Source organism: Colletotrichum acutatum (genome assembly GCF_030867785.1).
Source record: "Colletotrichum acutatum strain CBS 112980 chromosome Unknown BDZ83scaffold_93, whole genome shotgun sequence".
Classification (NCBI taxonomy): Eukaryota; Fungi; Ascomycota; class Sordariomycetes; order Glomerellales; family Glomerellaceae; genus Colletotrichum; species Colletotrichum acutatum.
The window spans coordinates 44928-69949 of NW_026849087.1; the positions used below are offsets into that span (position 1 = coordinate 44928).

At 52.4% G+C, this 25022-nt stretch overlaps 10 protein-coding genes across 10 annotated transcripts; 3 read left to right on the forward strand and 7 right to left on the reverse strand.

The window, feature by feature from the left end:
• Positions 1-48: 48 nt before the first annotated feature.
• On the forward strand, positions 49-2384 carry BDZ83DRAFT_755077 (uncharacterized protein; the record flags this gene model as incomplete). Its single annotated transcript, XM_060514566.1, has 2 exons — positions 49-2073; positions 2130-2384. 2 exons carry the CDS (start codon positions 49-51, stop codon positions 2382-2384), a joined length of 2280 nt encoding a protein of 759 aa, XP_060361638.1.
• A 1616-nt stretch (positions 2385-4000) lies between these two features.
• On the forward strand, positions 4001-5865 carry BDZ83DRAFT_755078 (proteasome regulatory subunit C-terminal-domain-containing protein; the record flags this gene model as incomplete). The annotated part of the gene is made up of 3 exons (XM_060514567.1): positions 4001-4259; positions 4340-5664; positions 5722-5865. The coding sequence occupies 3 exons, from the start codon at positions 4001-4003 to the stop codon at positions 5863-5865; spliced, it is 1728 nt and encodes a 575-aa protein (XP_060361639.1).
• Positions 5866-6855: 990 nt separating this feature from the next.
• BDZ83DRAFT_654641 (uncharacterized protein) lies at positions 6856-8025 on the reverse strand (the record flags this gene model as incomplete). The annotated part of the gene is made up of 3 exons (XM_060510734.1): positions 6856-7032; positions 7519-7568; positions 7809-8025. The coding sequence occupies 3 exons, from the start codon at positions 8023-8025 to the stop codon at positions 6856-6858; spliced, it is 444 nt and encodes a 147-aa protein (XP_060361640.1).
• A 1985-nt stretch (positions 8026-10010) lies between these two features.
• On the reverse strand, positions 10011-10587 carry BDZ83DRAFT_457956 (uncharacterized protein). Its single transcript, XM_060503209.1, has one exon. It carries the CDS (start codon positions 10473-10475, stop codon positions 10044-10046), a length of 432 nt encoding a protein of 143 aa, XP_060361641.1. The 5' UTR covers positions 10476-10587; the 3' UTR covers positions 10011-10043.
• Positions 10588-11039: 452 nt separating this feature from the next.
• On the reverse strand, positions 11040-13451 carry BDZ83DRAFT_457954 (binuclear zinc transcription factor). Its single transcript, XM_060503208.1, has 6 exons — positions 13115-13451; positions 12773-13019; positions 12497-12713; positions 12117-12419; positions 11302-12018; positions 11040-11228 (listed from the first exon to the last, which is right to left on the reverse strand). Exons 1-6 carry the CDS (start codon positions 13311-13313, stop codon positions 11106-11108), a joined length of 1806 nt encoding a protein of 601 aa, XP_060361642.1. The 5' UTR covers positions 13314-13451; the 3' UTR covers positions 11040-11105.
• A 1832-nt stretch (positions 13452-15283) lies between these two features.
• BDZ83DRAFT_677698 (NAD dependent epimerase/dehydratase) lies at positions 15284-17032 on the forward strand. Its single transcript, XM_060511174.1, has 4 exons — positions 15284-15661; positions 15715-16083; positions 16144-16269; positions 16329-17032. The coding sequence occupies exons 1-4, from the start codon at positions 15409-15411 to the stop codon at positions 16625-16627; spliced, it is 1047 nt and encodes a 348-aa protein (XP_060361643.1). The 5' UTR covers positions 15284-15408; the 3' UTR covers positions 16628-17032.
• Positions 17028-17802, reverse strand: BDZ83DRAFT_631576 (uncharacterized protein). Its single transcript, XM_060508912.1, has 2 exons — positions 17350-17802; positions 17028-17290 (listed from the first exon to the last, which is right to left on the reverse strand). The coding sequence occupies exon 1, from the start codon at positions 17675-17677 to the stop codon at positions 17354-17356; it is 324 nt and encodes a 107-aa protein (XP_060361644.1). The 5' UTR covers positions 17678-17802; the 3' UTR covers positions 17028-17290; positions 17350-17353.
• A 1183-nt stretch (positions 17803-18985) lies between these two features.
• Positions 18986-20107, reverse strand: BDZ83DRAFT_705733 (nucleoside-diphosphate-sugar epimerase family protein; the record flags this gene model as incomplete). Its single annotated transcript, XM_060511513.1, has 1 exon — positions 18986-20107. The coding sequence occupies exon 1, from the start codon at positions 19904-19906 to the stop codon at positions 18986-18988; it is 921 nt and encodes a 306-aa protein (XP_060361645.1). The 5' UTR covers positions 19907-20107.
• A 467-nt stretch (positions 20108-20574) lies between these two features.
• BDZ83DRAFT_733247 (uncharacterized protein) lies at positions 20575-21169 on the reverse strand (the record flags this gene model as incomplete). The annotated part of the gene is made up of 2 exons (XM_060512914.1): positions 20777-21169; positions 20575-20700 (listed from the first exon to the last, which is right to left on the reverse strand). The coding sequence occupies exons 1-2, from the start codon at positions 21014-21016 to the stop codon at positions 20575-20577; spliced, it is 366 nt and encodes a 121-aa protein (XP_060361646.1). The 5' UTR covers positions 21017-21169.
• Positions 21170-22294: 1125 nt separating this feature from the next.
• BDZ83DRAFT_631579 (major facilitator superfamily domain-containing protein) lies at positions 22295-24177 on the reverse strand. The gene is made up of 3 exons (XM_060508913.1): positions 23911-24177; positions 23608-23838; positions 22295-23555 (listed from the first exon to the last, which is right to left on the reverse strand). Exons 1-3 carry the CDS (start codon positions 23966-23968, stop codon positions 22489-22491), a joined length of 1356 nt encoding a protein of 451 aa, XP_060361647.1. The 5' UTR covers positions 23969-24177; the 3' UTR covers positions 22295-22488.
• Between the last annotated feature and the right edge of the window lie 845 nt (positions 24178-25022).

Below are 25022 nucleotides of genomic sequence, written 5' to 3' on the forward strand. Positions count from 1 at the left end.
GTTGTCTCCATCTTGCGGCCGATTCCGATAACCGTAAGAACCGCGACCATGAACAATCAAGGCCAGCCTGGCCAGGCCGCCGCCGGTCAAACCGTGCCGAGTGCGCGACAGCCACCCATGTATCGACCCGAGATGATGCGAAATCTTCCCATTCTGAACGACGAAGAGAAGCAGAAGTATGAGAGGGGTTTGCGCCAGTTATGGAATCATTATGAAACGCACCCTGAGGAGTCCGCTCAACATCAAGATGCCAAGAAGAAAATCCAGGACTTTACCAAAATGCTGCTTAACAAGCTCCAGCAACGCCGCATGCAGGTACAGCAACAGCAACAGGCTCAGCAGCAAGCCGCTCAACAGCAGCAACAGGGTGGTCAACAGACTCAGCAGCAACAGAGTCAGCCAGCGCAGTCAGCGGCGCCCGCGCAACAAGCCCAGCCGGCTCAGCAACAAGCACCGGCGGCCGCCGCCAGCCAGGCGAACGTTGGAGGCGTCACTATAAAGACCGAACCGAAGACCGAGAACACGGCGACGACGACGGCAGAGCCTGCGCATGCTCCCACGCCTGCGCCCGCTCCAGCGGCGGCAGCACCGACTCCCACTGCGCCGCAGCAGGCGCCGCAGGCGACACAGTTTGCGGATCACATCCTAGCTCATATTCGACAGATGACCTTCAATCCGCCTCAGGGCATCCTAGACAAAGGCCAGGAGGCGGCTGCCCGGTGGTCCAATGACTTCAAAGCGAAATATCTTAGGGCGCTGATGCAGATGGATCAGCAGGGAATCCAGATAAGGCGAATCGATGCACACGTTAAGAACCAACAGGAGAAGGGCGCATTGGGTGCAGACGAAGCAAAGCAATTGCAAATTAGAAGGGATCATGCGCAAAAGATGCACACTGAGGCCCAGACCTTCGTCCAGAATTTCAGGAAATCTCAGGAAGGCATCAATAAGGCGAGAGCGGCGGTGGCAGCTGCTGCCGCGGCGGGGCAGACTGCGGCAAGTGCGAGCGCGGCTGCACAACAACGACCGCCTTCTCAGCAACAGCAAAACAGCCCAGCCGTCGCGGCGTCACAACCACCTTCGACACAGCCTGGCGGTGCTCAAGCAAGCCCGGCACCGACCGCCCAAGGCACTCCGGCCACACAGAACGCGCAGAACCCCACCACGGCAGTGAATGCCGCAATCGAGGCAGCGAAGAACCAGCAAATGACCGGCGCAGCTGCCGCAGGTCAAGGCACCCCCCCTCAGCAGCAACAGCAGCTGCCTCAACAACAGGTACAACAGCAACAGCTACAGCAACAGCAGCAGTTGCAGCAACAACAGCAGCAGCTCCGACAGCAACAACTCCAGCAACAGCAGGCTCAGGCTGCAGCTCAGGCTGCGGCTTCCTCTGCCGCGACACCGACTACATCTCAAGCTCCCCAAGCTCAACAACCCATGGCTTCTGCGCCACAGCAGACCATGAACCAAGGCCAACATCACCCTCCACCAGTAAACACTGCCATCGCGTCGGTTTCTGCAGGCGGTGGACTCCCCTCGGCAGGCACACCCACCCAGCGCGTCGCGACCCCCCAGTCCGCCGCTCCTGCCGGTCCTGGTCAAGCTCTCAGCCATTCGGCCGCCGTCTCCCGCGCAAACCAGCGCAACGTTCAGACGTCGGCTCCTATCCAGCAGGCCACGGGAACTCCTGGCTCGGCCGGCGCACACGCTCAGGGTGTCATGGGATCTGGTGCAGTTCCGCAGCAACAACACGCGCACCCGACACAGCCAACTCAGACGTTGCAATCCAAACTCCCGATTCCCAAGCAGCTTCCAGAAAAGGCTACTTCCGTGCCTCAACCCGTTGCGATGGCGGGCGGTGCTGGCGCTGGACGTCCGACTTATACAGGAGGTGGCGGCATCGCTGGAGGTGTCATGGGCCAGCCCGCGATTTCCAAGATCCCTGCATACGTCCATGAGGCTGAGGGCGATCACGTACTCAGCAAGAAGAAGTTGGACGAGCTTGTGCGACAAGTCTGCGGCGGAAATGCTGAGGGCCAGGAGATCAACATGTTGACTCCCGAGGTCGAAGAGGTACGTTAGCTATCACTAACGCCCCGATGATGATAAATTTGCTCACTGTATTGCAGAGTGTTCTGGCTATGGCAGACAGTTTCGTCGACAACGTTCTGGAGACGGCTTGCCGCAACGCCAAGGAGCGGGGCTCAAAGGTCCTTGAGATTCGCGATATCCAGCTTGTCCTGGAACGCACTTACAATATCCGCGTCCCTGGCTACTCTTCTGACGAGCTTCGCACCGTGCGCAAGATCCAGCCCTCGACTGCCTGGATTACCAAAATGAGCGCCATCCAAGCAGCCAAGGTAACCTCGGGCAAGGGCGAGTAGTACGAGCCCACCGAGAAACCGCGGCACGCTGCCGCAGGAAATCGAAGCACCGCTAAGAGAACCACGACGAAGAGTGTTCGGTTCAATCAAGAAGACGTCGGAGCGACATCGCCGGCCAAGACGGCATCGTCGAGGGCGAAGTCTCGCAAATCTGCATCTCCGGCTAAGAAGACTTCGACTTCAAGATCTGCTCCGACCCAGACTGCTGGCCCTCCCCTCAGGCAGTTCTCGGTTGATGCAAGTAACCAGCATGCGGACTTGTCTATGGCGAAACGTATGGAGGTCAACTTCCTGCCAACAAAGAAGTAGGCTTCTCTTCCGGAGTAAGATTGATTAGACAGTGGCAAATGAATTGGTTTTCATGGGCATAATGGTATGGTTTGGGAGACATGAAAAAAAGGCGTTTGGGACGGGCAGTAATTGCTAGTTAACTTGCAACATCTCGCGCTGCGGTGGTCATCCACCATGGCTTTCATAGTTATGGTACACCCAAATTGATACTAGAGTCCATTCACAGTATGCATAGTTGTCCGTCTCAGTGTTGCGGTGTCATTAATTATGCCACAAGGAGGTAAGGTAGGCCAGCAAGGTCCTCACGATGAAGGTAGCGAGCGCAGCTGGGGCCAGGTGGTGCAAAGCCACCTCAGGTCCGATAAGACAACAGCAAGGGATCCAGAAGCAACAGTCTGCATTCAGCTGAGCAAAAGACTCAAATATGAAGGTGACGTTGACATTCTGATGAACCCAGAGCGTGCGATAGAGTCAGAAGTAGAATGGGTCTCGACTGCAAGCAATTAGGAGGATGCGCGCAATGCCAATCCAGGTGATATGCCATGTTGATTTGATACTATGCCTACAGCCTAGGTTGATGGCGGGATTGGGAGCTTCCACGACGGACCCTGAATAGTTACATAATTCAGGTAGCTGAGGCATGCATAAGTGTGGCACAAAAAAAAGGCACCGCGACGACGCCGCTGAGGCAGGCAGCATCGACAACGTCACTCCCGCTTCGGACCTGGTGGCCTTTGCCTCGTTCGGTGTTGGGGGGGTTGCTCCATGCTTCCAGCAGGCCCGGCAATCTCACTCGCTAAGTAATGCCAGGTAGAGGGTACAAACTACGATAGCTGAGCCCTTGCAAAGATGGCTGTTTCTGCCTCGCGTCGGGTCCACATCCTTGTACCCACTACCCAGCACCGGCTAGTGTGGTGGGTGAGGTGCTTGCCCGGTCTGTGTCGTTCCCCCCCAGAGCCTGGAAGCAGCAACCTAAGCCTCAGGTATTCAATCTTTGAGCTTCCATCCATCGGACTTTCCTGCATCACGAGGCAAACAGCCAAACAGCAACCACCCATTCCCATCAACGACAGCCGACTCTCACAGAGCTCCGATATCGACTCCCGCTCGTCCTGACGCTTTCTCAACCTGTGTCACCTGACTTCCTCGCCCTCGATACCTTGCTTTCAGACGAAGCAACTGGCGGGACGCCATATCTAAGCAAAACAACCCGCCCGCACTCTCCTCCCCGGGCGCGTCTCCACGATCATATCCGACTGCTGCCATTTCCAGCAGCACTCAATACACTACCCACAGCATATCTACGCACATCCGGTCGAGCGAAAATGCCGGGCAAAACACCTTCACGCAGCGGGAAGGATCCCCTCGAGAACGGGGTTCGTAAGAACAACAAGGATGCCGACTCAAAGAGCAAGGGCAAGAAGGGAGCAAAGGACGGCGACGAAGAGATGACCGTTGTTGTTCCTCCGTCCAAGAAGGCGGCTGCTCCCCCGGCGGATACTGACGGGGACGTTGCGATGGGTGATGAGGCTGGAGCAGATGACGCAGAGGTCAAGATTGACCCCGTGGTGCAGGCTGTAGCAGGTATGTCATGTTTAATCAGTTCTGAAGCCCTCGATGTATCCCGAAACAACCCAGAAAGCTGACAGATGTCAATTCTACAGACATCAAGAGCAATTTCGCACTGCTGGACCGCGCAGTCGCGCTCTTCGATGCCAGATTCTCCCTCCGAGCCCTGCGGTCGATTTCCACCATCCGCAAGCGCCTGACACCCGATATCATCGCCCAGGCCATTGCCGAGAGCTTCCCCGCGACCGTTGCCTCCGGAAATGTTGCTAAGCAGCTTCTGATCGCCATCGGTCGCGAGAACGTACCCCTCGGCCGCTCCAGCGGTCCGGAGATGGAGGTAGACAGCGAGCCTGCGAAGACGAAGAACGGCCAGAAGAAGGACGTGAAGGAGATCATTCCCGAGGTTGACATCTTCCTCGGCATTCTGATTCAGGTCCACCTCTACGACACCAAACAGTTCCAACACGGAGCCGAGTTCTCTAAGCAGCTCACTGACCGTATCCACACGCTTAACCGCCGCACATTAGACTCCCTTTCCGCCAAGGTCTACTTCTACTACTCAATGTTCTGCGAAAGCCTCGCCCCTCAGCCTCCTTCTCCCCAGTCTCCGGTCGTCGCTATTCGACCCACTCTTCTGGCTGCTCTGCGGACCGCCGTTCTCCGCAAGGATATCGACACGCAAGCCTCGGTCATTGTGCTTTTGCTTCGCAGCTATCTGTTGACGTCTCACATTGCGCAGGCCGACTTGCTCGTATCCCATACCCAGTTCCCCGAGAACGCAGCCAACAACCAGGTCGCACGCTTCCTATACTACCTTGGACGCATCCGCGCCATTCAACTGAGATACACGGAGGCACACGAGCACCTCACGGCTGCGACAAGAAAGGCCCCCTCAAGCGCCTGCGCGGTGGGCTTCTCACAGACGGCGACCAAGCTTCTGTTAGTGGTTGAATTGTTGATGGGCGATATCCCTGAGAGATCTACCTTCCGCCAGCCCACTTTGGAGCTCTCCCTGCACCCGTACTTCCTCCTTGTCCAGGCCGTCCGGGTTGGCAAGGTCCAGAACTTCGAGACCATCATTGCGGATCACGCCGACACCTTCCGCCGAGACGGCACCTACAGCCTGATTCTCCGCCTGCGCCAGAACGTCATCAAGACCGGCATTCGCATGATGTCTCTGTCATACTCTCGCATTTCCCTGCGCGACATCTGCATCCGCCTCGACCTTGGTAGCGAAGAGTCAGCCGAGTACATTGTCGCCAAGGCCATCCGCGATGGTGTTATTGAAGCTACCCTGGACCGCGAGCATGGATACATGAAGAGCAAGGAGGTCGGCGATGTTTACGCTACGCGGGAGCCCGGTGAAGCCTTCCACGACAGAATTCGCGCATGCTTGGCTCTCCACGATGAGAGCGTCAAGGTGAGTTTTCCCGCATACTTACATGTCAACATACATTCTGACAATACTCTGTTTCAGGCCATGCGATTCCCCATGAACCAGCACCGCTTGGAGTTGAAGAATGCCCAGGAGGCCCGCGAACGCGAGCGTGAGATGGCCAAGGAGATACAGGAGGGAGACCTGGATGAGGACGACCTTGGCGGCGACTTCGATGGCATGTAACAACGCTATGTCTACTTATTGTGTTATCCAAACTTCCCTACCCGGTGTGCCGACGTGCCGACCCGCAACTACCAATCCATCCAGTGGTTTAGAAACATTGCGGGGAACTTGATTTTACTGATTCATTAATGGACGGGGGACGGCGCTAGGGGGCGGAAGGAAGGGGGTGGCCTTTAGCAATGATTCCGGATGCGATAGACAAGTTTCTCTTACGCTGGTCATGTTCCTGAGAGTGCCTGCTGGAGCGGTAGAAGAGGGGGCCCCAGCTCGGCTATGGTGATTAGCCACCCGGCGAGCGTGTATGTGTGAGCTGAGTTGCAGTGCATGCCATGCCATGCCATGCGGCCCTTTGTATCAGGTAACGCAAGACATGGATGAGGTTGCCAATTATTCGATGTCGCTTTTGGGGATGTCATGCTCGTGAGTTGGTGAAGTTGCGTGCTTGATTTATGTTAACACTCTGGCTGTTTCGCGTTGCCTCGTGCTGCGCGGTAATATCACAAGTGGCAAGATCATCTTCCTGTCCTTTCTGCTGAAGCCATGTACACGTCAAAGCTGACTTTTCACATGTGCTGCCGCTTGTGTTTCCCCCGTCAAGTGTCGAGGTGAGATAGAAAGAGAGGGGGGGAAGTCTTCGAGGCTACTCGCTGGGGCAAAATTTCCCTCTCAAGTATTCATTGTCAGTCCCTTGGGTCCTCGTGGGTTTGGTGCCTTGAGATGCCTAGCCAAATTCACCCAACGCCCCGTAAGTCGACATTCTGAAGCCTCTTTATTGCTTGTATAGTGACTATCTAGCAAAGGCAGAAAAACGAAACAAATAGTAAGTACTAAACACATAAACTATTGAGCAACTAGTATGTTCTGAGAGAACTGGAGTCAAAGAACACATGCGAGATTTTACATAGAAGATACTTAAGTACTGAAGCTGACTTTCTCTAGAATCGCTAGTACGCCGAGCGGTTCGGATCAGTGTTGCACCTAAGGCAGTGATTACTCCCATACCCGCCCTGCTTGGTCGGAGCCAACGTTCTTACAGAAGTAATTGATGCCGTTCTGCGGCCGAATGTTGCTCATCTTGCGCCCCTCGCCGTAGTATTTCACATTGTTCTGTCGTCGGCCTGCTTGAGCGGCTTCGTCGTGGGCTGGGAAGGCTGAGTCGTCTGCGCCCTGGTGGTGGTGGTGGTGGTGGTGGTGGTGATCCTCGATTCAAGCGGCTGTTCGCATATGCGCCCGAGCTCACTCAACATTGAGCCCCAGGGGAAACCCCCAAACAGGCTTAAAGTGCCGTTGTTTGAGAGTCTTGGGGACGTCCTAGCCAAGGCCGTCACCCATTGGCATCTGTCCAGAGTTGTTGTCTTTCCCACTCCTTCCCGGGCAGTCCAGCATGTCCATGTCGTAGTAACTCGTCGTCAGCAGCACAGTAGTAGTTAGGGTCACCGGGTTGAGGCCGACAGAGCTAGCGAAAGGGGCAGGCGGGTTTGGGGTTGGCTGCTAGTATGGGTACTCTATTTGGATCATGGCGGCGAGGGCGCTCGCGGCATTGTGAAAGTTGAATAAATACATGAACACGTGCACCGATGCCGTGCCGTGGAGCTACGCGGAATTGGCGCTCTCGACAAGGAGGCCGCGAGCAACGCAGATCGATTTTTGTACCATGGTGTTGTTGGCGTCTTCTAGGTCTGGGTCATCAATCAGATGGTCAGCTACCCACAGCAACATGTTTTCGAAGTATCACGATGCGTCTGGCGTGATATGCATCATCGGAGGTATCAGAATTGCAGCCTGGGGCGATGCCAGAGGTCAGAGCCGGGCACTCTCAGTAGGCGTCAGGTCGGTGCCCATCGCCGATCCGAACGTGGCAGTCCCAGAGGGCCGCTGACCCTTTTGCATCAGTAGCCATATTCTAGTCAATGAGCACGGCGCAGATGAAAAGGAGCGCGTACCAGCATCGGCTGAGCTCGAATACACGGGGCCCAGCACCCATTCGCCAAGCCTGATAAACGCGGCCAGCAGGGAGCAGTCATTCGTGTCGGCGACGGCTGTGGTGACACCCGATATGGCGGTGTTCTCGATGCCGAGGCCGGTACTTCCAGAGCCGGGTTGAGATGACGGCGGCTGAACAGCGACGACGAAACCGATGTTTGTCAAGGACGAGTCCATGATCAGCGATGACCCAATGCTGCCGTCGGGATAGTCAGGCACAAACTTGAAGCCTTTGTTCACGTCATTCGAGGTTATCGACTTCCACACTCAACCTCAGTCCCATCTGACCTGGTGGCCTGTGTTGCCTGGTAGTTGAGGCATGCCGTCTCTTCTAGGGGCAGCGCTGGGCGGACATCGATGATGATGTTGCAGGTCTGGCGGTACAGATTGGACGTGTTGACACACTACTGCTAGCCGTGCCCGTCTAGACCAGTGCCGCCGCCGGTGTACTGGTCTGCTGGGAGTACCCCGAGACCGATGAAGGACTTGAAAGTGGTCGGTTCTGGGCGGCCGGTGGTATCGCTGATGACCTACGTCTCTAAGGGAAGAGGTATTGTGCTGGGTGGAAGGAAAATAGACGATGGCGTTCTTGACCGTCGAGCCGTTGCATTTCTCGCCGTAACGCCGCCCGTCGTTGATGGCCCTCTTGATGGGGGCGGTATTGTTAGACACGCCGTTGCTGATGGCGCCGTAATCAAGTACATTGCAGAATACTGCGTAAGAGGAATCATCGCCCTAGGGGACAACTCCTTAATGGGCGATGGATTCCATCCAGTATGAGACGATGAGTAGGCGGCAGTGCGATGCGTAATATTGATCAGTAGCTGGGGGCCCTAATATTGTTCTGTCTCGACTTTGAGGCTGTATTGGTCGGCCGAGCCAGCAGCCCGCATCCCCGAATCAGTCAGTTCCTTCAAATCCGGCTCGATTGTCACGAAGTAGTTATTGAAATCGGCCGGGATATGTTCGACTACGCGATGATGGCCGGTACGCACGCGCTTCAGAGCCTCCTTAAAGCTGGGCATGTACCGTGTCCAGGGCACTCGTGTCGGCTTGATCGGGCTCCCGTAATCGCCCCAGGTGGTAATATTGAGCCCGCGCCTCTTCGCTTGAAAGATAATTACATGGTCACTATCCGTGCAATTTCTAAGGTAGTGTCGATCTTAAAGATCACGGCTGCGTGCCCTATCCTGCTAGCCTCCCTCTACCTCCCGTTGTCGAATTTTGCGCAGCGGATATTTTCCAATCGCCAACTGTGGTCGAGTCGACTGGGCAAGAGTCTTCGAAGAGTCTTTGGAGAGGGCGGGACGGAACTTTGGCAGAACATGCTTGAATTATGGGGCACAAATTGCTTAAACTGTACCACACGGATCATCCGATTCAACCGTTTTTCAACGGTGACTCCATACCAAGGTAGCCAGCCACTCAATCGGTGCTGCGCCTCACGGTTACATGCTTTTATCACGACTCACCTGCTGCTTGTGTCAAGTTTGTGCTGAACTAAGATGATGAACCATGGCGCTGTCTTAAACAGGTAGGTACGGTGCTGCCTGCCCCGCCGATTCATTGGATGGACTGTGTAGGTGCTCCGTCGTCGAGAAGCAAAGCGGGCTCTCGGCTCTCAACTCAACATCACCAACGCCAAGATCCAAATTGCCCACAACACAAGCCAATTAACACAGAATTCCGGAAAATCTCTTCATCTCTGTCGCAGGAGAGCTCTCAGTCGTGCCGCTCGTATAAGAAATGAAGATATGCAGTGGCAGTACCAAGCGGCGCAGGGCAATGGAAGCGCGGCAACAATGGAGGTCATTGAGTCCGATCAAGCCCTTTTAACTATCAATCCGAACCCCCGAGGTTGAATAGGGCCCCGTCAGAACCTAATTCTGCAGACAGATCATTCGCATAAGCTGCAAGCACGAGAGGATACCATGGACTCGTTCAATTTTGGTACTGCCATCTCGCGCCTCGGTGCCGCCCTTTCGCTGGCCATGGCCTCTTCTCTTGTCTTCTCACATCTCTCCTCAGCTCAAGATGGAAAGTCATGCCAGCCGATATCATCGCCCAGGCCATTGCCGAGAGCTTCCCCGCGACCGTTGCCTCCGGAAATGTTGCTAAGCAGCTTCTGATCGCCATCGGTCGCGAGAACGTTGTTCGACCGCTCGCGGAGGGCTGGCCTTTCTGTGCCATTGAGCCTACCCGTCTTCAGTCCCAATTCTTATCGGCCCGTCGAACAAATGAACGGCTAAAATGGCTTCTGGCGTCCACAAAACCTCCCCTGCCTGGCGTTCGAGCTTTCTCAAGGCGTCTAGGATCCTCTCGCGCATGCCCATGAGCCACGGGTGCACGACAGAGATGTACTCGTGGGTCGTGAGAAAGCTACCCGCCGTCGTCACCTCGAGCTGGGCGTCTTTAGCCCGGGGCCGGTTAGGATCCGTCGAGGTATTCGCAACGCAGTAGCGATTCAGCTCGACCCAGAGCTTTTCCCATGAGTCAAGTGCCTCGACTCGGACGGTGACGGTTGTGACTGGGGGTGCCATGAGAGACTCCTGCGATATAGGGTGCCAGCTCGGCTCGAGACCACTCGCAGATTCTTCGGCAGAGAAAAGGCGAAAGTAGGGCTCCATCGCGTCACCTGGCTCGTAATAGGGGTTTGGCGTGACCTAAATTGCGCTCTCCAGAGGGCCGTTGAGCGTTCAGAAAAGTCGCTTAGCGGCTGGTGTGACCATTTTGAAGTCCGGGTACTCAGGGAGGATTCTCTCCAGGAGGGTGGCGACGGAGAGTTCGGTCCATTCCTCCATGATTGATTTTTGCGTATGTTTGTGTGAGTATGTGTGTGAGTGAGTGTGTGAATGTTTGTGTATGATCTGAAGCGAGTTGGTTTACAGATGAACAAGAAGGGAAGTGGTGTAAATGAACCGTTTCGTATTAGGTATACCCCCGCTAACCTGGTTGGGACACCGTTATACAAAGCGCCAAGCACGATACGGGCAGCGCGAAATGGTGGACACAGAGTTTGGCATCAACGACTTACAAGTGATTTCGCCGCATCTAAATGCGCAAATCAGCATTGGAAGCCTTGTTTTGCTACCTTATGCATTGCAAGTCTTCGCAATGCGAATTGACGGCGCAGCCTTGAGACACCTGAAACGGTGTAGTTCACAGGCATTCGGCTTATTACTATAGTGAACGCCTTCAAAATAACAATGGCCTTCCACAGGATAGTCTTCAATAGCAAAGCGATTGCAGTTCAGCTGCTACTCAGTCATGTTGTGTGCTGCATCGTCCGCGGTCTTGACCTGGTACACGAAGTTGGAGGATGAAGATGACCCCTTTGCCATGATAGGTTCCATATCGAGGCCTGGTGACAATTCAGTTGCCTACACAATGTGATTTAGTACAGTCTTGTAAGGGGTTTCCCGATGGGGGCAAAAGGGCTTTGCCAATACACACCTTGTCGACTGCCTCGGATTCGAGACCTCGCTGTCGCATATCCACCGCGAGCTGAACTGCTGTGGACTTCGTGACGGGATTGTTCCACGCCTTAGCAGCCAATATGATGATGCGAAGGATAAAATCGAGGTTATCCTGCCGTCGATAGTCTTGAGCCGACGTATCCCAGTTTTCGAGGAACACGAGAGAGGCCGTGTATATGGAGAAGGTCATCATGGGATTCTTGAGCGTCTGCGTGATATCGGGCATCATTCGGATGATATTAAGAATCTCTTCGGCGGCGCAAATCAACCTCGCCTGGCTCTGTTTCGCCATGTGCTCCGGCAGCCCGAACGACTCTATCCTGGCGAGAGCCGCTCTGTGTAGCAAAATAATCGACGTGTGGATTATGGCATTAACAAAGGTAGCGTTGCGGCTTTGGATGTTTTTGGGGAGCGTCAGGTCGTCCGGGAGGGCGGCAAGGAGACCTACGAGATCGTTGTCAATCTCGCGATGGCGTTTCCAGTTCCGACTTGTACGTGGGTCGGTAAGGTCATCGTCTGGTAATGTTCGTGTCGAGTGCTGAAAAGCTTGGAAGAAAGATGCCGCGGCCAGCACCCTTCCTGCAAAGGCGGAGAAGTCGCGACCTTCTTGGAGGAGGATGCTCGTCAGCGGGCTCGCCTGCTCCTCGACGCCCGTCTCAAAGGCCGTTTCTGATGCAGGGAGATGTGTAGTAATCTGCAAAAGATTTACGTGAGCAACAATGGACAGACCTTAGATTTCATGTCTTCACAATCCAACCAGGCATCGTACGGAGCTAGATGCTGTTTACTCACATCTTGCTGGTTAATCATGACCGGCCAGCCCGTGCTCCCGCTGACCAATCGATCCGAGCAGTAAATCACCCACCACGTCCTCCTTCTCTCTTCTGCCTCGGACCAGTCCTGCGGAGGTGGAAGCAGAGACATCGCGTCGACGCCTTCCCCGTCAACCCGGTGAAGGCCAAGCATCTGACCGATTCTGATGGCTCGGCAAAGACTCATTGAGGCCTGTGCGAAGTAGAGTTGCTGGGCTTCAAAGTTGGAAATCAGCGTCCAGCACTGAGCATGTGCTACAGTAGCAAAGAACTGCCCATCACCCTTTTTTGGAGTTTTGTCAGCAACACGGTCAAGCAAGAATTCGCCGGGTTCTCGGTAAAGCGGGCCGCGCAACTCACTCTCATTTCATCGGCTTCTACATATGCCTTTGCGCGATGGTAGAACGGCATGGCTAGCTGCCGGTGGGTCTTGGTCACTTCTGCGCCGGAGGCCATGACGATGTATTGTAGACACATTGGAGGCTGCATGTGAGGCGGCAAGTACAATGACATGGTATACCGAGTCGGGTGCAACATTGGCGCGGCGTATTGCCATTTATCAAAGTAGGTTCTCGTCCTGTGGGTAGAGTTAGGAATGCAATGACTTCAACAATGGGCAGCAATGATAGTGCTAACAAAAACTCAATAATGTCTTGAGACGGTGATGGCTCTAAAAGCCCGAGGGAGAGCAGTTCTGTAAAAGACGTCTTGTCGTTTGGTGGGGGTTGAATATGACCTGGAGAACCGTTGGTAGATGTCGTTGCATGCGGCAAATCTCCCGTCAAATAATCGACATTCTCGCTGGCGATTTGTTGGGGCGGAGTTTCGTCATTTTCAGAGGTAGAAGGGTTATCTCCGGTCTTTGCCAGCCGCTCAAGCTGCTCTATAAGATTATGAGTATAAGACTAACTGGTTCCCAGGAACCACATTGCAAGCAGTCCCGTATAATAATGGGCGTTGAAACCAGAACTGACGTACCTAATTTAGCCTCTAGCTCATGCACGCGTTTCCTCCTGCCGACATTCGCTCTTCTTGACTGTGGATAGTCGCAGCTGTCCCCAAGCCTCGCACACCGTCCACAGCGCGGGCGAGCGCGATCGCACCTCAGTTTCCGTGTTCGGCATTGCGTGCATGAAAATTGATTGGCGGGAGCATCATTCCCATTCTGCGATTGCATCTTCTACCTTGAGGTGTTGAAAGATACAGCGCCAAGGACAAGCGGCGGTTCTCAACCGGTAAATCATCGCCATCATGTTCATCGTGGCAGATTTGCAAGAGTCCAGCAAAAGGGCACGCTGCTTACATAACTACTCTACCACACGAGTAATGCACAATATTAGGTTCCTCTACGTAAGGGGGACTGCCTATTTGAGTGTGGAATGCCATTCGACGTTTGCGTACGACCGGTCTCCGATCGAGTGCGAGCCGCTAAGGACCCCATATTTCCCGCTGCATTCGACCAATCGCGTCGGGATACGAGAGCGAGGAGTAGCCCCGTCCGGGACCGAAGTTTTGCCCCGTACCCGGACAGCGCCCCGGGCTTGATAGTTACGAAATTCTGCCGTCCTTATCTTGATGTCGTAGCATTGTAGTATTTGAAGACCTTGTGTCTAGACCGTGACTAACATGTGAAACGATGACAACCCATCATATTGTAAGTGTTTACCCTTGTTCCGGATGTCTTGGCGCCTATGATCTTATTTCTGGCTTCATCCACGTCTGCTACCTGATGCACCAGTGCAAATATGCTCTAATTGGCCTCTGACTGATGTCAAAATTGTCAAAAATTGTGTCGTAGAGCATCGGCCTTTATGTGTCCATATAGGGGTAGGCTGGGACATACAAATAATGCGAGTGTCATGGCCAGCAATTGGTATTTTTGCGCAGAGTATCATTTCAGGGTTCCCTCACGTGGGTCTATAATTTGTGAAGTATTAAAAGCTAGTGTGGCAAACCTATGTACAGACTTAGACTAGAAATCGAGGATACGAATTAAGGTAGGTAACATCAAGAGATTCTTAAAGCGTCAGAGCCAGAATAAGAGCTAATCTAATGAAAACTGTAATCCAAAAGGTGCCGCCACCTGCCATCTGTAAACAGAGAAGACTTGTCACTCAGTTCCGCTGGTCCCCATCTCTTTGCAACTGTCCTTTACGAATCTTCAGCTTGAGAAAGTTGTTACCTGTAAAACGGAATTTTCTTCGATCGGTTGGGAAGCTGCGAGTGGCCCCATGAGAGTAGTTGTTGTGTTCCATAGTCCAACCGCTTATCCTCTTTCAGGCAGTTCATTTGTGCACTTGCATGATTGACATCTTCGAAAAGATGGTTTGAATGGCCAATTGGAGGAGGTCGAGTAAGAAATGACAAATCCTCGCTTCCAACCAGCGCCACACAATGGCAACTTGTCTGAACATCCATAGCTTGAGTAAATTCAGACCGGCGTTTTCGGAATCCCTGCAACACATAGTCATTCCAGAGTAAGTTGCACGTAACTGTCACGAAGTGGGGGCGGGGTTCGCCGCAACATGGCATATCTACCTAGTTGTCCAAGTGACTTTTGGTGGGAGAGAAAGAAGAAGAAAAGGCCGCAAGCTTGATCCAGCAGCTGAGAAAGACCGCACTTTGCAGCGTGTATCGTTTCTGGTAGACAGTCGGAAAATTCATGTTTCTGGTACTGTTTGAGTCCCATGTCAAGTCTTGCGTAACTACAACCCCTTGGAACCAAATGTCAGCCATACGAATCCTCAATGTTCGGACGAGACTTTTAAAGGAATGGAAAAACTTCTCTGATGCCGACTCATCCGCAAAAAACCAATTGGTATCGCATTATTTTATCGGTGCAAGTAGTCTTTTTTTTCGCGATATGTCGTGGGGGTGCATCGGCTCTGGGTCCCGTTCTGTCGTCTTGGGCCTTTTCCAGGAGTCCCACTTGGCGTTCAACGACAACGGTCTCTGGCAAAAAGGCTGTTTCAAACCACCAGAAAAATGTCACAAGTGGCAGACACGAAACCTCTATCTAAATAAAAAGGCGGGGTAGAATTTTTTGAGCCTAAGATGTATTCAGAAAGCGTCGGAAAGTCAGTAGAGTTTATAAAATCGTCCGCTTGCTTTCGTTCTCGTTCTCGACGGGATGCCTGGCGGTCACCGCGCGCAGCAACGCAGCCATCTCGACAAACAGCCACACTTCTTGGCTCTGCGAACAGCCACGGTGATTCTGCAATCATCATCCTTGTCACGGACAGTCAATATCGCCAGCCTCAAGTTTCTTCAATATGACTCCGGAACGAAAATTCGCCATTCCAAAGGGCTCAACGGTCCTGGTGACGGGTGCGAACGGCTTCATCGGCTCCCACGTCTGCAATGAACTGCTGCAGCTAGGGTTTAATGTCCGCGGAACGGTTCGCGACGTTTCGAAATGCGCCTGGCTACCAGAGGCGCTGAAGCGACAGAGACCAAAAGGCGACTTTATGTTGGTTTCATTGCCGGACATGGAAAGGGAGGGCGCTTTTGACGCTGCGGTTGAAGGTAGATGTGTTGAAGCTCTTATCTATACACCAGAAAGACTAACACCCTCACAGGCGTCTCTGCTGTAATCCATGCCGCTTCTCCGGTATCTTTCAGCCCAAACCCCGAGAGTGTCATCCCTCGCAGTATCACTGTGGCTCTTAACGCTCTCAAAGCAGCCAACAAAGCGGCGAGTGTGAAGCGGTTCATCTTCACCAGCTCTTCTGTTGCTGCAGCCCTCCCTCAACCCGAGAAGAAGGGGATCGAGGTGAACTCCGACAGTTGGAACACTGAGTCGGTGGAGATAGCATGGAGGGAGGCTCCGCACCACCCTCAGCGAGCGTGGCATATATATGCTGCTAGTAAGGTGGAAGCTGAGATGGCAGTGTGGAAATTTTATCACGAGAATATTCGGCGTCGTTATGACTTGATAGTCAGCAGCGGTAAGCAACCTGCATTTCTATCGATACTTGGATTGTGCAATGAGGCTGATTGGGTGTTAGTGCTTCCCGGAACCAACTTTGGAAGAGCTCTGGATGCGGCCAATCAGGGCCATTCGTCAACCTCATCCTTTATCGAGAGTCTATGGAACGGAACCCACGCGGATCGTCTAGCAAGCATTCCACCACGTAAGCGCATGGGAAAATGTCCACTCCTTGCTTATCCGAGAAGCTAATAAGGACTGCAGAGTATTTCGTCGACGTGGAAGACAACGCTCGACTTCACGTGGCTGCTGCAGTGCTCCCAAACGTTCGCAGCGAGAGAATCTTTGCTTGGGCTGAGCCCTTCAACTTCGATACCGTCCTTGACATTTTGCGCACGCACTTCCCGGAGAAGAATTTCGTGGATAACTTCCATCACTACCGCGAGCTTTCTGTTGTTTCGCAACCCCAATCGCGAGCGGTTGAGCTGTTGAGGCAACTCGGAAGAGAAGGCTTTGTTCCTTTGAAGCAAAGCGTTCTTCTCAACGTTGAAGATCTACCATGAGACGAATGCGAGAACGACGAACCAGAGATATGAATCGAGAGCAGGCAGTCTTGAGGATGCGACGATAACGGGCAGACGCCGACAACTAGGGTTCGCGATTTTTGCTGAACCCAATTTCTCTGACAACGTCACTTAGCTGTGGCAGCATTTTGTTCTACAATTCCTTTACATGTACATACTTGATCTACATATTCGGTGTCCTTGTCTAGCTTCAACACAAGGCCGGGTCATAGTGTCACTCCTTCAGTAGATCCTCTCAGGGGTGCCGATCGCGCGACAGGGGAAAGGGGTAGCTTAACGAGCATCAACCCTGTCGTCGAGAATGGCCAAGGTCTATAAATATCACGATGCACAGAGCACGAGACAAGGTATCATTTGGCCCTTCGTGAAAATTGCGAATGTCGTTCGACGTCTTTTGGTTTGTGTATATTCTCGGTCATTTTGCAGACCAAGTGCATCGGCCGCAATTTGCCTGCGGGGGTGGCACAGAGTGACCAATCCGTGTATTCGCCATCTCAGGCGCTGTGCACAGAATTGGGACGACTGCGGGACGTGGAACCATCAACCCCGCCTGACTCCTGTCAGTTTGTCACACCCGCGCGTTTATCCAAGCTTCCAGCGCCATGCTGCCATGCCGATCCCAGACGCACGTTTTGGAGATCCCTAAGCATCCGTGTCAGTTGGCAGTCACTGCTAGAAACGTTTAGCCGGTCAGAACTTGCCTTTCTACTGGGACCACACTTGGAGTCCGAGAGCGGTGGAGTCGGAGGACTGGCGGGCGGAGGTGCAAGTATCGCCGGCCTCGACGGGGAAGCAGGCCGAGCCGTAGTTGCAGAACAGTAGCCACTTGTTGGACGTGTTCTTGACAGTGATGGTAGTGTCGGAGAAGGTGACGGAGCCGTAGGAGGCAGCTGTAGCGGTGGAGGTGCTTCCATCCTGGACATAGCTGACGCTGGCAACTTGGCCACAGCCGGGGCAGCCGCCGTCGCGGATGCACTCTCCGGCAAGAGCGGCGGGGATGAGAGGGAGGAGGATAGCAGCGAACTTCATTTTGGTAGCGATTGTTAAGATTTTTTTAAATGAGTAAGAATGTGTGAACGAAGTTGAGTTGACAATGCTGCGCTGTTGGCCTGGACAGTCAAGATGGGATGAACTATCAGGAACCAATGCATCGGAGGTCGGGGAACTAGGCGGCTTATATTTTACTTAACATGTTGCATTCTCATCGAGTCCAGAAGGTAGTATCTAGCAGTAGACGCCCATGATCTTACGATGTCCGATATTCTGCTTTCGCTCTCGTTTACCACTATGCGCTACTATTGCAGGCCAATCGCACGAGAGCCCGTGGCCGATGACGATCGGTCCACAGGAATAGGGTTGTCTAAGTGAGGGCAGTCGGCTTAAGCCTTCCGAAGTACTATGTAATTACTGTAGAGTTGTATACATGCGACGTATCCCCGCAGTGAACCGCCCAACTATCCATATTTAAGTCAGACCACATGACTCGATTCAGAAGCGTGCCCCAAGAACCCCCTGGAGTTTATTTGTAAGAATTCTCACCCAACCCGTTGATCAGCATAACTCTTTCTATAAACCGGTTTTGTTGTTTGTCGGTAAGTCCGGAGTTGGAAGGTTGAGTTATAAGGTTGTACTGAAAACTGCAGGATGCCCTCTACGGCTAGTCCGGTGCGGGCGCGATGTTGCAATGCACTTTCGAAGAACCAGAGAACCAACTATAGGTGAACAGCCGCATCTTTTCCGTGCAGTGTTACCTAGGTACCTTAGCGAAGAAGCACATAGTTTTCTTCACGGTCTTTAGATGCGCAGCAATTCGCCGGGTGTCGTAACTTGTTAGTAGTGTGCGAGGACTTGCTGCCGACTCTTTAAGATCAGTAATTCTTCCCGTCGGCTAACTTATTAAATGCCCCATGAGAAAAAAAGATGATGTATGATTGAAGACCCCAGAGTTGTACTCCCGCGCGGGTCGGACTTTTGTATGCAAGGTTGAGGCAGGGGCTGGCAAGCTCGCATTAGCTGCAATCGGCCCATCTCGCCGGCAGATCGTCCTGGTGTCGATTGAGTTGCCTGATGTGTGCAGGTGACGTCACTGGACAAGGTGGTTCCGTGGGTGTTCGTTGGGCTGTTGATGCAATAATTGGTCTTTTATGTAGCATTCGGGCTTTGCGTTTCCCTGCAAACGACTTAACGATATGATATATCACATGCAACTCTTGATTGACCGATGCGATTATAGAAGAGTGTCTTGCGTCCTCATTGATTCTATCATTAGTCTAAGTGTTTTTACTGCGATTGCCATACAACCGAATTCCCTCCTGAGTCCTTAGTGCCTGAATGTTTTTACTTCTTTACGAAGGCACTCTCCTTCAACCAAGCTTCCATAGCCAGAATGTCTGGATGGACTTTCTTGACCTGTGATACGTTTGCCTTGTAGCCATCGTCCTTGAACCAGTTAGCCATGACTCCAATTTCAGAGACCCCATGCTTCAAAGCTTTGCCGAGCAATCCAAACGTAGTCCCGACGGGTGCACCAGTCGCCTTCTCGAAAGTCTGGTTCATTTGCGAGAAGGTGAGCTCATCACCCGCCAGACCAACCGCCTTTTTGTTCCAGGTAACCGGGTCATGGAACGCCTGAGCCGCGAAGAAGCCAATGTCCTTGGTCGCGATCCACTGCAGAGGCTTGTCCTTCATGGTATCGCGGAGCATGGTGAAGAACACCTTGCCGAAGAAGCCCGGCATGAGGTTGTCCATGAATATGACGGGACGCAGGATCGTCCAGTCCATGTCGGTATTGCTGTTAGCGGCGCTGTCGCGGAGATGGTGTTCAATGTGATGTTTCGTGATGAAGTGCGGTACCGGTGTAGGGTTGCTCCAAGACCGTTCGTCGCCACCTCGCTCGACGCTACTGTAGACAAAGTGCCGTACTCCTGCCTTGATGGATTCGTCTACCAATGCCTTGCCTTGTCTTGTTTCGCTGTCAGACTTCTGGTCGCCCATCGCTTGAACGGAATACACGCCCCATAGCGGAACGGTTCCGGCCGCGGCCTTTGCGGAGGCGAACAACGCCGGGGTCGCATCAAGGTCTCCCTCAACGAGTTTGATGTTCGAGGATCTTGCTGCAAGACGTTTTGCAGATGCCGATTGGGTATTCCTCGTTACTGCAAGAAGCAGAAAGTCCGATGGCTGTCTGGCTAGCAGAGCACTGATAACGGCACCGCCTTGTTTGCCTGTGGCGCCAGTAATGAGAATCGCGCGCGACATTTTGATCTTAATCGGCTGAGCAGGTTTGAAAGAAAGGCCTCAGTAGAATTTCGGTGTATGTTAAGATGTAGGCTAGAGCCGTTTTGTGACTTTCTTGTCTGCCAATAATCGGCAACAGAATTTCAGGAGACAAATCAGTCGAGAGGAAACATCTCTTTTTGTGCTCATTTTCAGGAACGGTTCGGTGTGAAAGAAACTTCCATCGTCTAAGCTTCATATCCGAGCCATTCCAGTCCGTGATTAATAAGTAGAGAACTCGATTACCAACTTGCATTCTTCAATAGCCCGCTCCCGAACCGTCGTCGTCTCGGGCCCACGGCAACTCGGGCTTCGTCGGAGGCCGGCGCTTATTCGAGATGACGCCGGTTGTCCCACCTGGCGCCTTTGCATTCGGCTGGTCTGGCCATGACTTTCGCCCGTGTTTAGCTAACGAAGATTGTTTGTTCTCATAAATTGCACCGCTTACTCCGAATCGTTGAGCAACATGGTCGTTTGTATTCCAGACTTTAGTCCATTCCGTGCAGGCAAAGTTTCCACTAACAAGACAAGGTGCTCACGAGTTAACTCAAAGTAACCATCACTTCACGTTCAAAATGCACACGGAATTGGCCTCAATAAGTGCGAAATGACAAATCCTCGCTTCACATTCAGTTTTAGCAATAGCTTGCTTAGTTCTCCGTGCAAGAAGAGGGCCATCCTGACTCGTCAACAGCTCCTTGCGCCGAGCAGAAGTAGTATGTGTCCTTCGCCTTGTCATAAGCGAAGTAGATGCTGCCCTTGCCAGACACACCGCCCTATGGAAAGACTCCGATTAGCACATGAACAACTACAGGGGTAATCATGCGGAAGATATCTCATGATGTTACTTACTCCGTAGAAGGGTACGCCAGAGAGGTTGACGCACTTGCCAGAAGCAACGTTGGCGGCAGAGTCGTCCTGCTTGGTTCCGTTGGGGCCCTTTACGGCATCCTGAGCTTCGATCTTTGAAATGGTGGCAGTTTCTTTGCCGCCAGCGCCAGTCTTGCAGGTCAAGCTGGTGGGGAAGTCCACGAACTGCTGGGCGGAGGCGACGGCGCCAAGTGCGAGAATGAGAACGGCGCGGACGTGCATTTTGGTGGGCTGTTAAATATGCGAGTTGATTGTTTGGGAACGATTTTGGGTATCAGAAGTAAAGAGACGCAGCGGCAATGTTGCTGTAAAATGTAGAGACTGTAGAGAAGTGATTGGTTTATGAGGTAAGAGAGTGCGATGAAGATAATGGATGGTTTCTGGGCAGCGGGTACAGAAGCCGCAACTTATACTAAAAAAATCTAACTCAAAAACCCCTCCTAATTATCATCATTGAGGTTGAGTGATCAAAGGACTCGTCGATTAGTCTGCGACAACCCCTTGTGGAGGCTGCCTGCCGGCCTTGGGCCTCGGAATGGAGTCCGTCTTCCAAATGCGCGACAGGTATTGGCAAGGGAAAACCACACAGCCGCGCGCAAGTAATATAGGCGTCAAACTATGTTAACTGCCGTATCTCTCTTAGGTGAGTTGTGGGGGCTAGTTGTAAGGCGAGGTTTGCCCAGTTCATCGGAAGATGCGGAGGTGGCCGCTGTCAGGTGGTGTATTTTAAGGTAAGCTATGGTCTTAAAGTTCTTAATAGGCGTTTGGTGTTGATGATATTCGCTTGGTCAGCTCGGTTCGGTTGCCGACGTCGCTTTTTCTGAAACGGCGCTTCAAGGTCACGACTCGAGCAGGTTAGTGTCGCCAACAATAGCCTTTTCGAGGGACTCAGCCCCTAATATTGGACAAGACGGCTCATTACGGGTTCTTCTTGAGGTAGACTTCTTTTTCACGACAACAACCTTCAACCTAAATAAAACTTACGTTGAACTCGCGAGATTATGCCAGTGGGATGGCAAGTGACACAAATCGTCTAATAAAAAGCAACACAACTATTGGATTTATGTTATCAAGCTTGCAGTGGTTTCCCGGCTTTCCATGGTGCACTATGGCTTCACTCATGTTCAACTTGTTAGTCTGCTGTCCCCTGTTGTATTTAATTTTGTCTTCCCAGAATACACCTTCACAGGAAACACCTCATCATCCCGCACACCAACGAGGTCTCGTAACCATCGCTCATTCGCTCATATACTCATGCGTGGGATTTGATGCTCGGCGGCATTGAAATACGCAAACTCGAGCTTCTTTCGTTGGATTCTGGGCAGTCGGCGGTCTGGGCCATAAAAACGGCCCTTTCACTTACATACCACTTCTGGAGGAATCTTGGGTTCTGCCCACTTCCTCCTCCTTCTACCTCTATACGCAACAATCAATACCACTTTATTGGCCCTTCGTGGCAACCGTACGGTTGCCTTGCTGACGTGTATACCAACAACTTTATCTCTCTGAGTCAATTTCGGGCGCAGCAAAGCCCAAAGCAAGACAAATTTCATCTCTGTCTTGAAGATTATTATCATAAGGCTCTCATTCTCGCTGATAGAAATCTGATCAAGATATGTAACATATAGCGCCCACAAAATTCTTTCTTGCTGATAACGTAAGGCCCCAGACAGTGGACTGAGTCTCACTCAAGTCTAGAACAAGGTCTTGGGATTCCACCCACAAGCTACGCCTCTTGCAACGGCAAAAGCGCAGAACGACAAGATGTATAGACCACCCGCGAAGAGTATAAGGCCGTCGTAAGTGCCACCCGACCATTGCAGAATAGCTCCAGCGAAGGGCACACCGACAAGAGCACCAAAACTGCAGACAAAGAACGCCGTGCCGCTCCTTTTTCCATAGTCTTCTATTTTGCAAACCTGTCCAATGCAGACTGGCGTCAAGCTGATGGCAGCTCCGGACCAAAATCCAAACATGACCGCAAAGGCAGTCGTGGCAGCTTCTCCACCATGCGCTGTCAACCAGAGTGCGAAGATGAACGCCGAGCATACCAAGGCGGTGACGCACATGACATTGAAGGGGCCGAATCGGTCTGCGACGTAGCCCGGTAGGGCACGGCCTGGGATCGCTCCAGCGTTGAGCAGAGCACTTAGGAGGAGAGATTTCTGGAGATCGATGCCCTCATGGATTGCGTACAAGCAAATGTAAGTGTACGGAATGAAGACTGCGAACTCAATCAGGAATACGGCCAATGTGGCGAGACCGAATTTCGTCTCTTTAAGCGCTTTGAGGTCGATTGCCCCCCTGGATGTCTTGCTCGGCGGAAGCCTCTTCTTCAAGAGCGTGCATGCCAAAACAGACGCCGCAGCACATATAAACCCAACCGTCCTGATGGCCCATGGAAAACCAACCTTGGGAGCCATGTAGAGAATGATGAGAGGAAAGACAACGCCGCCGACGCCTCCAGCCGTGCAGGCTATTCCTGTAGCGAGAGCACGGCGTTCCGAGAACCAGTGCCCGATTGCAGCGATGCTCGGGTTGAAAAGAAGCGAAGCTGACACACCACCGAGGACACCAAAGGTGAGCAAAAATTGGTAGAACTCTGGCACAGATTCATGGTTTAGCATTGAGACTTTGAACATGTAGGAGGTAAAACGATGGCCCTTACCTTTGCAGAGACTCATCAGCATCATAGACGCCACAGACCCTACGCATCCGGGTATCACCAGGAACCTCACATCATGAGCGTCAAATATGGGGCCTTGTAAAATTATCAGCTTGAGTCATTACTTTGATTAAGATGTGTCTCATACCAACTTGAGCGCCGCAAAAGTAGAGGAAGAAGGCGTAAGTGCTAAATACCCAGCCTATTGTCGACTCCGGGAGCCCATGAAGTTCGTTCTGTGAAACCCAGGCCTGCAGAACTGCAAGAGTATTGAGAAGACCCATGGATGGTATCATGGCGCACCATGCACCAGCCACAACAAGCCATGCATCCTTGCCGCCCTCAGGGTACTTGTGGGACTCTTGTGCCACGTCCAGAGCTGTCAAGGTTCTGATATCAGCATATTATACCTTCGCGCTACGAAAGTATTAACGGCAGGTCAAAGACTTACTTTCCGCAGGTTGCGCCCGCTCAAGCGAGTCGGCTTCCTGGCGCTCGGCGAGTTGCATCCTAGTGGCGCTGGGAAATGATGTCGCGGGTGATGAGAAAACTCTTTTGCCCGCTTCAGACGACCTCTAGACGGCCTTTTAACTAGGCTATCAGAACGAATGCCAAGTAAGGACGTAAGACTTCTGTAACCGAGTCGTTCTCAAGACAAACTCGACATCTGCAAAGTGAAGTTTTCCAACCAATCAAAGCTAGTGTTGACACAAAAATCGCCCAACCGAGATCTTGTGCTGGGAAGTTGATACACAAAAACGGTGAGGCGGGTAATTGTCCGGCGCCTATGTGGAGCTGAGCGACATCGGGAAGACTAAAGCCGGATGGCGTGGTCTCCACCGACTTAACCTCATCTCTTCAAGCACTCGGCGCTTACAAATACACGCTTAATAGTTTTGGACTTTCAATCTTGAACAACCTGGAGACTGAATCGCTGGCATGAGAAATACAACCCTGGTTACTCAGGTACATAGAAGTATGTATGCCACCGGACCTTGAGACAATACCAAAATCTCCATGGGCTAGTCCTCATGCCCCTTGACGGACCTGAAAAAGATTGGATTCTTTTCAGGGCATACAAGGATTCTGTTTCCGTGATATGCTTGATAATAAATCAGAAAGGTCTCCAGAGGCAAAACCTCTGTATCCTGGAAGCAGGGAGTTGACTTCTGCCAATGACTTCGCGAACGAGCCTGTGGATATTGGAAGTCTTCAGCCACTAGAAAATGGAAATATGCTCTACTGATAACTATGCTACCATAATTTCCCTCTAATTCCAGGTAGAAGTCATGTGAGTTTTGCAAGGCATTGGCAACGCTTGATGAAGTTTCGAGGCTTTCCACAAACTTAAAGAGAAAGCAGCGCAGTTTGCGGAGGTTCAGACCATAAAGGTTGGATCGTGGCCACTTTGATCTAGCCATGGTGAGAAATCTTCCGGAGATACGTCGATTAATTCGCTTAATTTCCTCTTTATGGGTCATCGCATTCTGTATGGCGACCTAATCAATCATTCACACTTCATTGCCACGGCCCATTACGAATATTGGAGCATCATCAAAGCTA

Bases quoted from the DNA above. Each gene is read 5' to 3' on its own strand.
- BDZ83DRAFT_457956 (XM_060503209.1), bottom strand. From the start codon at position 10,475: ATGGAGCCCTACTTTCGCCTTTTCTCTGCCGAAGAATCTGCGAGTGGT.
- BDZ83DRAFT_457954 (XM_060503208.1), bottom strand. From the start codon at position 13,313: ATGCAATCGCAGAATGGGAATGATGCTCCCGCCAATCAATTTTCATGC. The intron at 12,714-12,772 runs GTTAGCACTATC...CTCTACCCACAG, and splicing joins CAAGACATTATTGAGTTTTT to GACGAGAACCTACTTTGATA. The intron at 11,229-11,301 runs GTGTGTATTGGC...CACATTGTGTAG, and splicing joins AATCCGAGGCAGTCGACAAG to GCAACTGAATTGTCACCAGG.
- BDZ83DRAFT_677698 (XM_060511174.1), top strand. From the start codon at position 15,409: ATGACTCCGGAACGAAAATTCGCCATTCCAAAGGGCTCAACGGTCCTG. The intron at 15,662-15,714 runs GTAGATGTGTTG...ACACCCTCACAG, and splicing joins TTTTGACGCTGCGGTTGAAG to GCGTCTCTGCTGTAATCCAT. The intron at 16,270-16,328 runs GTAAGCGCATGG...TAAGGACTGCAG, and splicing joins TCTAGCAAGCATTCCACCAC to AGTATTTCGTCGACGTGGAA.
- BDZ83DRAFT_631576 (XM_060508912.1), bottom strand. From the start codon at position 17,677: ATGAAGTTCGCTGCTATCCTCCTCCCTCTCATCCCCGCCGCTCTTGCC.
- BDZ83DRAFT_631579 (XM_060508913.1), bottom strand. From the start codon at position 23,968: ATGCAACTCGCCGAGCGCCAGGAAGCCGACTCGCTTGAGCGGGCGCAA. The intron at 23,839-23,910 runs GTAAGTCTTTGA...GAACCTTGACAG, and splicing joins GCGGGCGCAACCTGCGGAAA to CTCTGGACGTGGCACAAGAG. The intron at 23,556-23,607 runs GTATGAGACACA...TAATTTTACAAG, and splicing joins CTTTTGCGGCGCTCAAGTTG to GCCCCATATTTGACGCTCAT.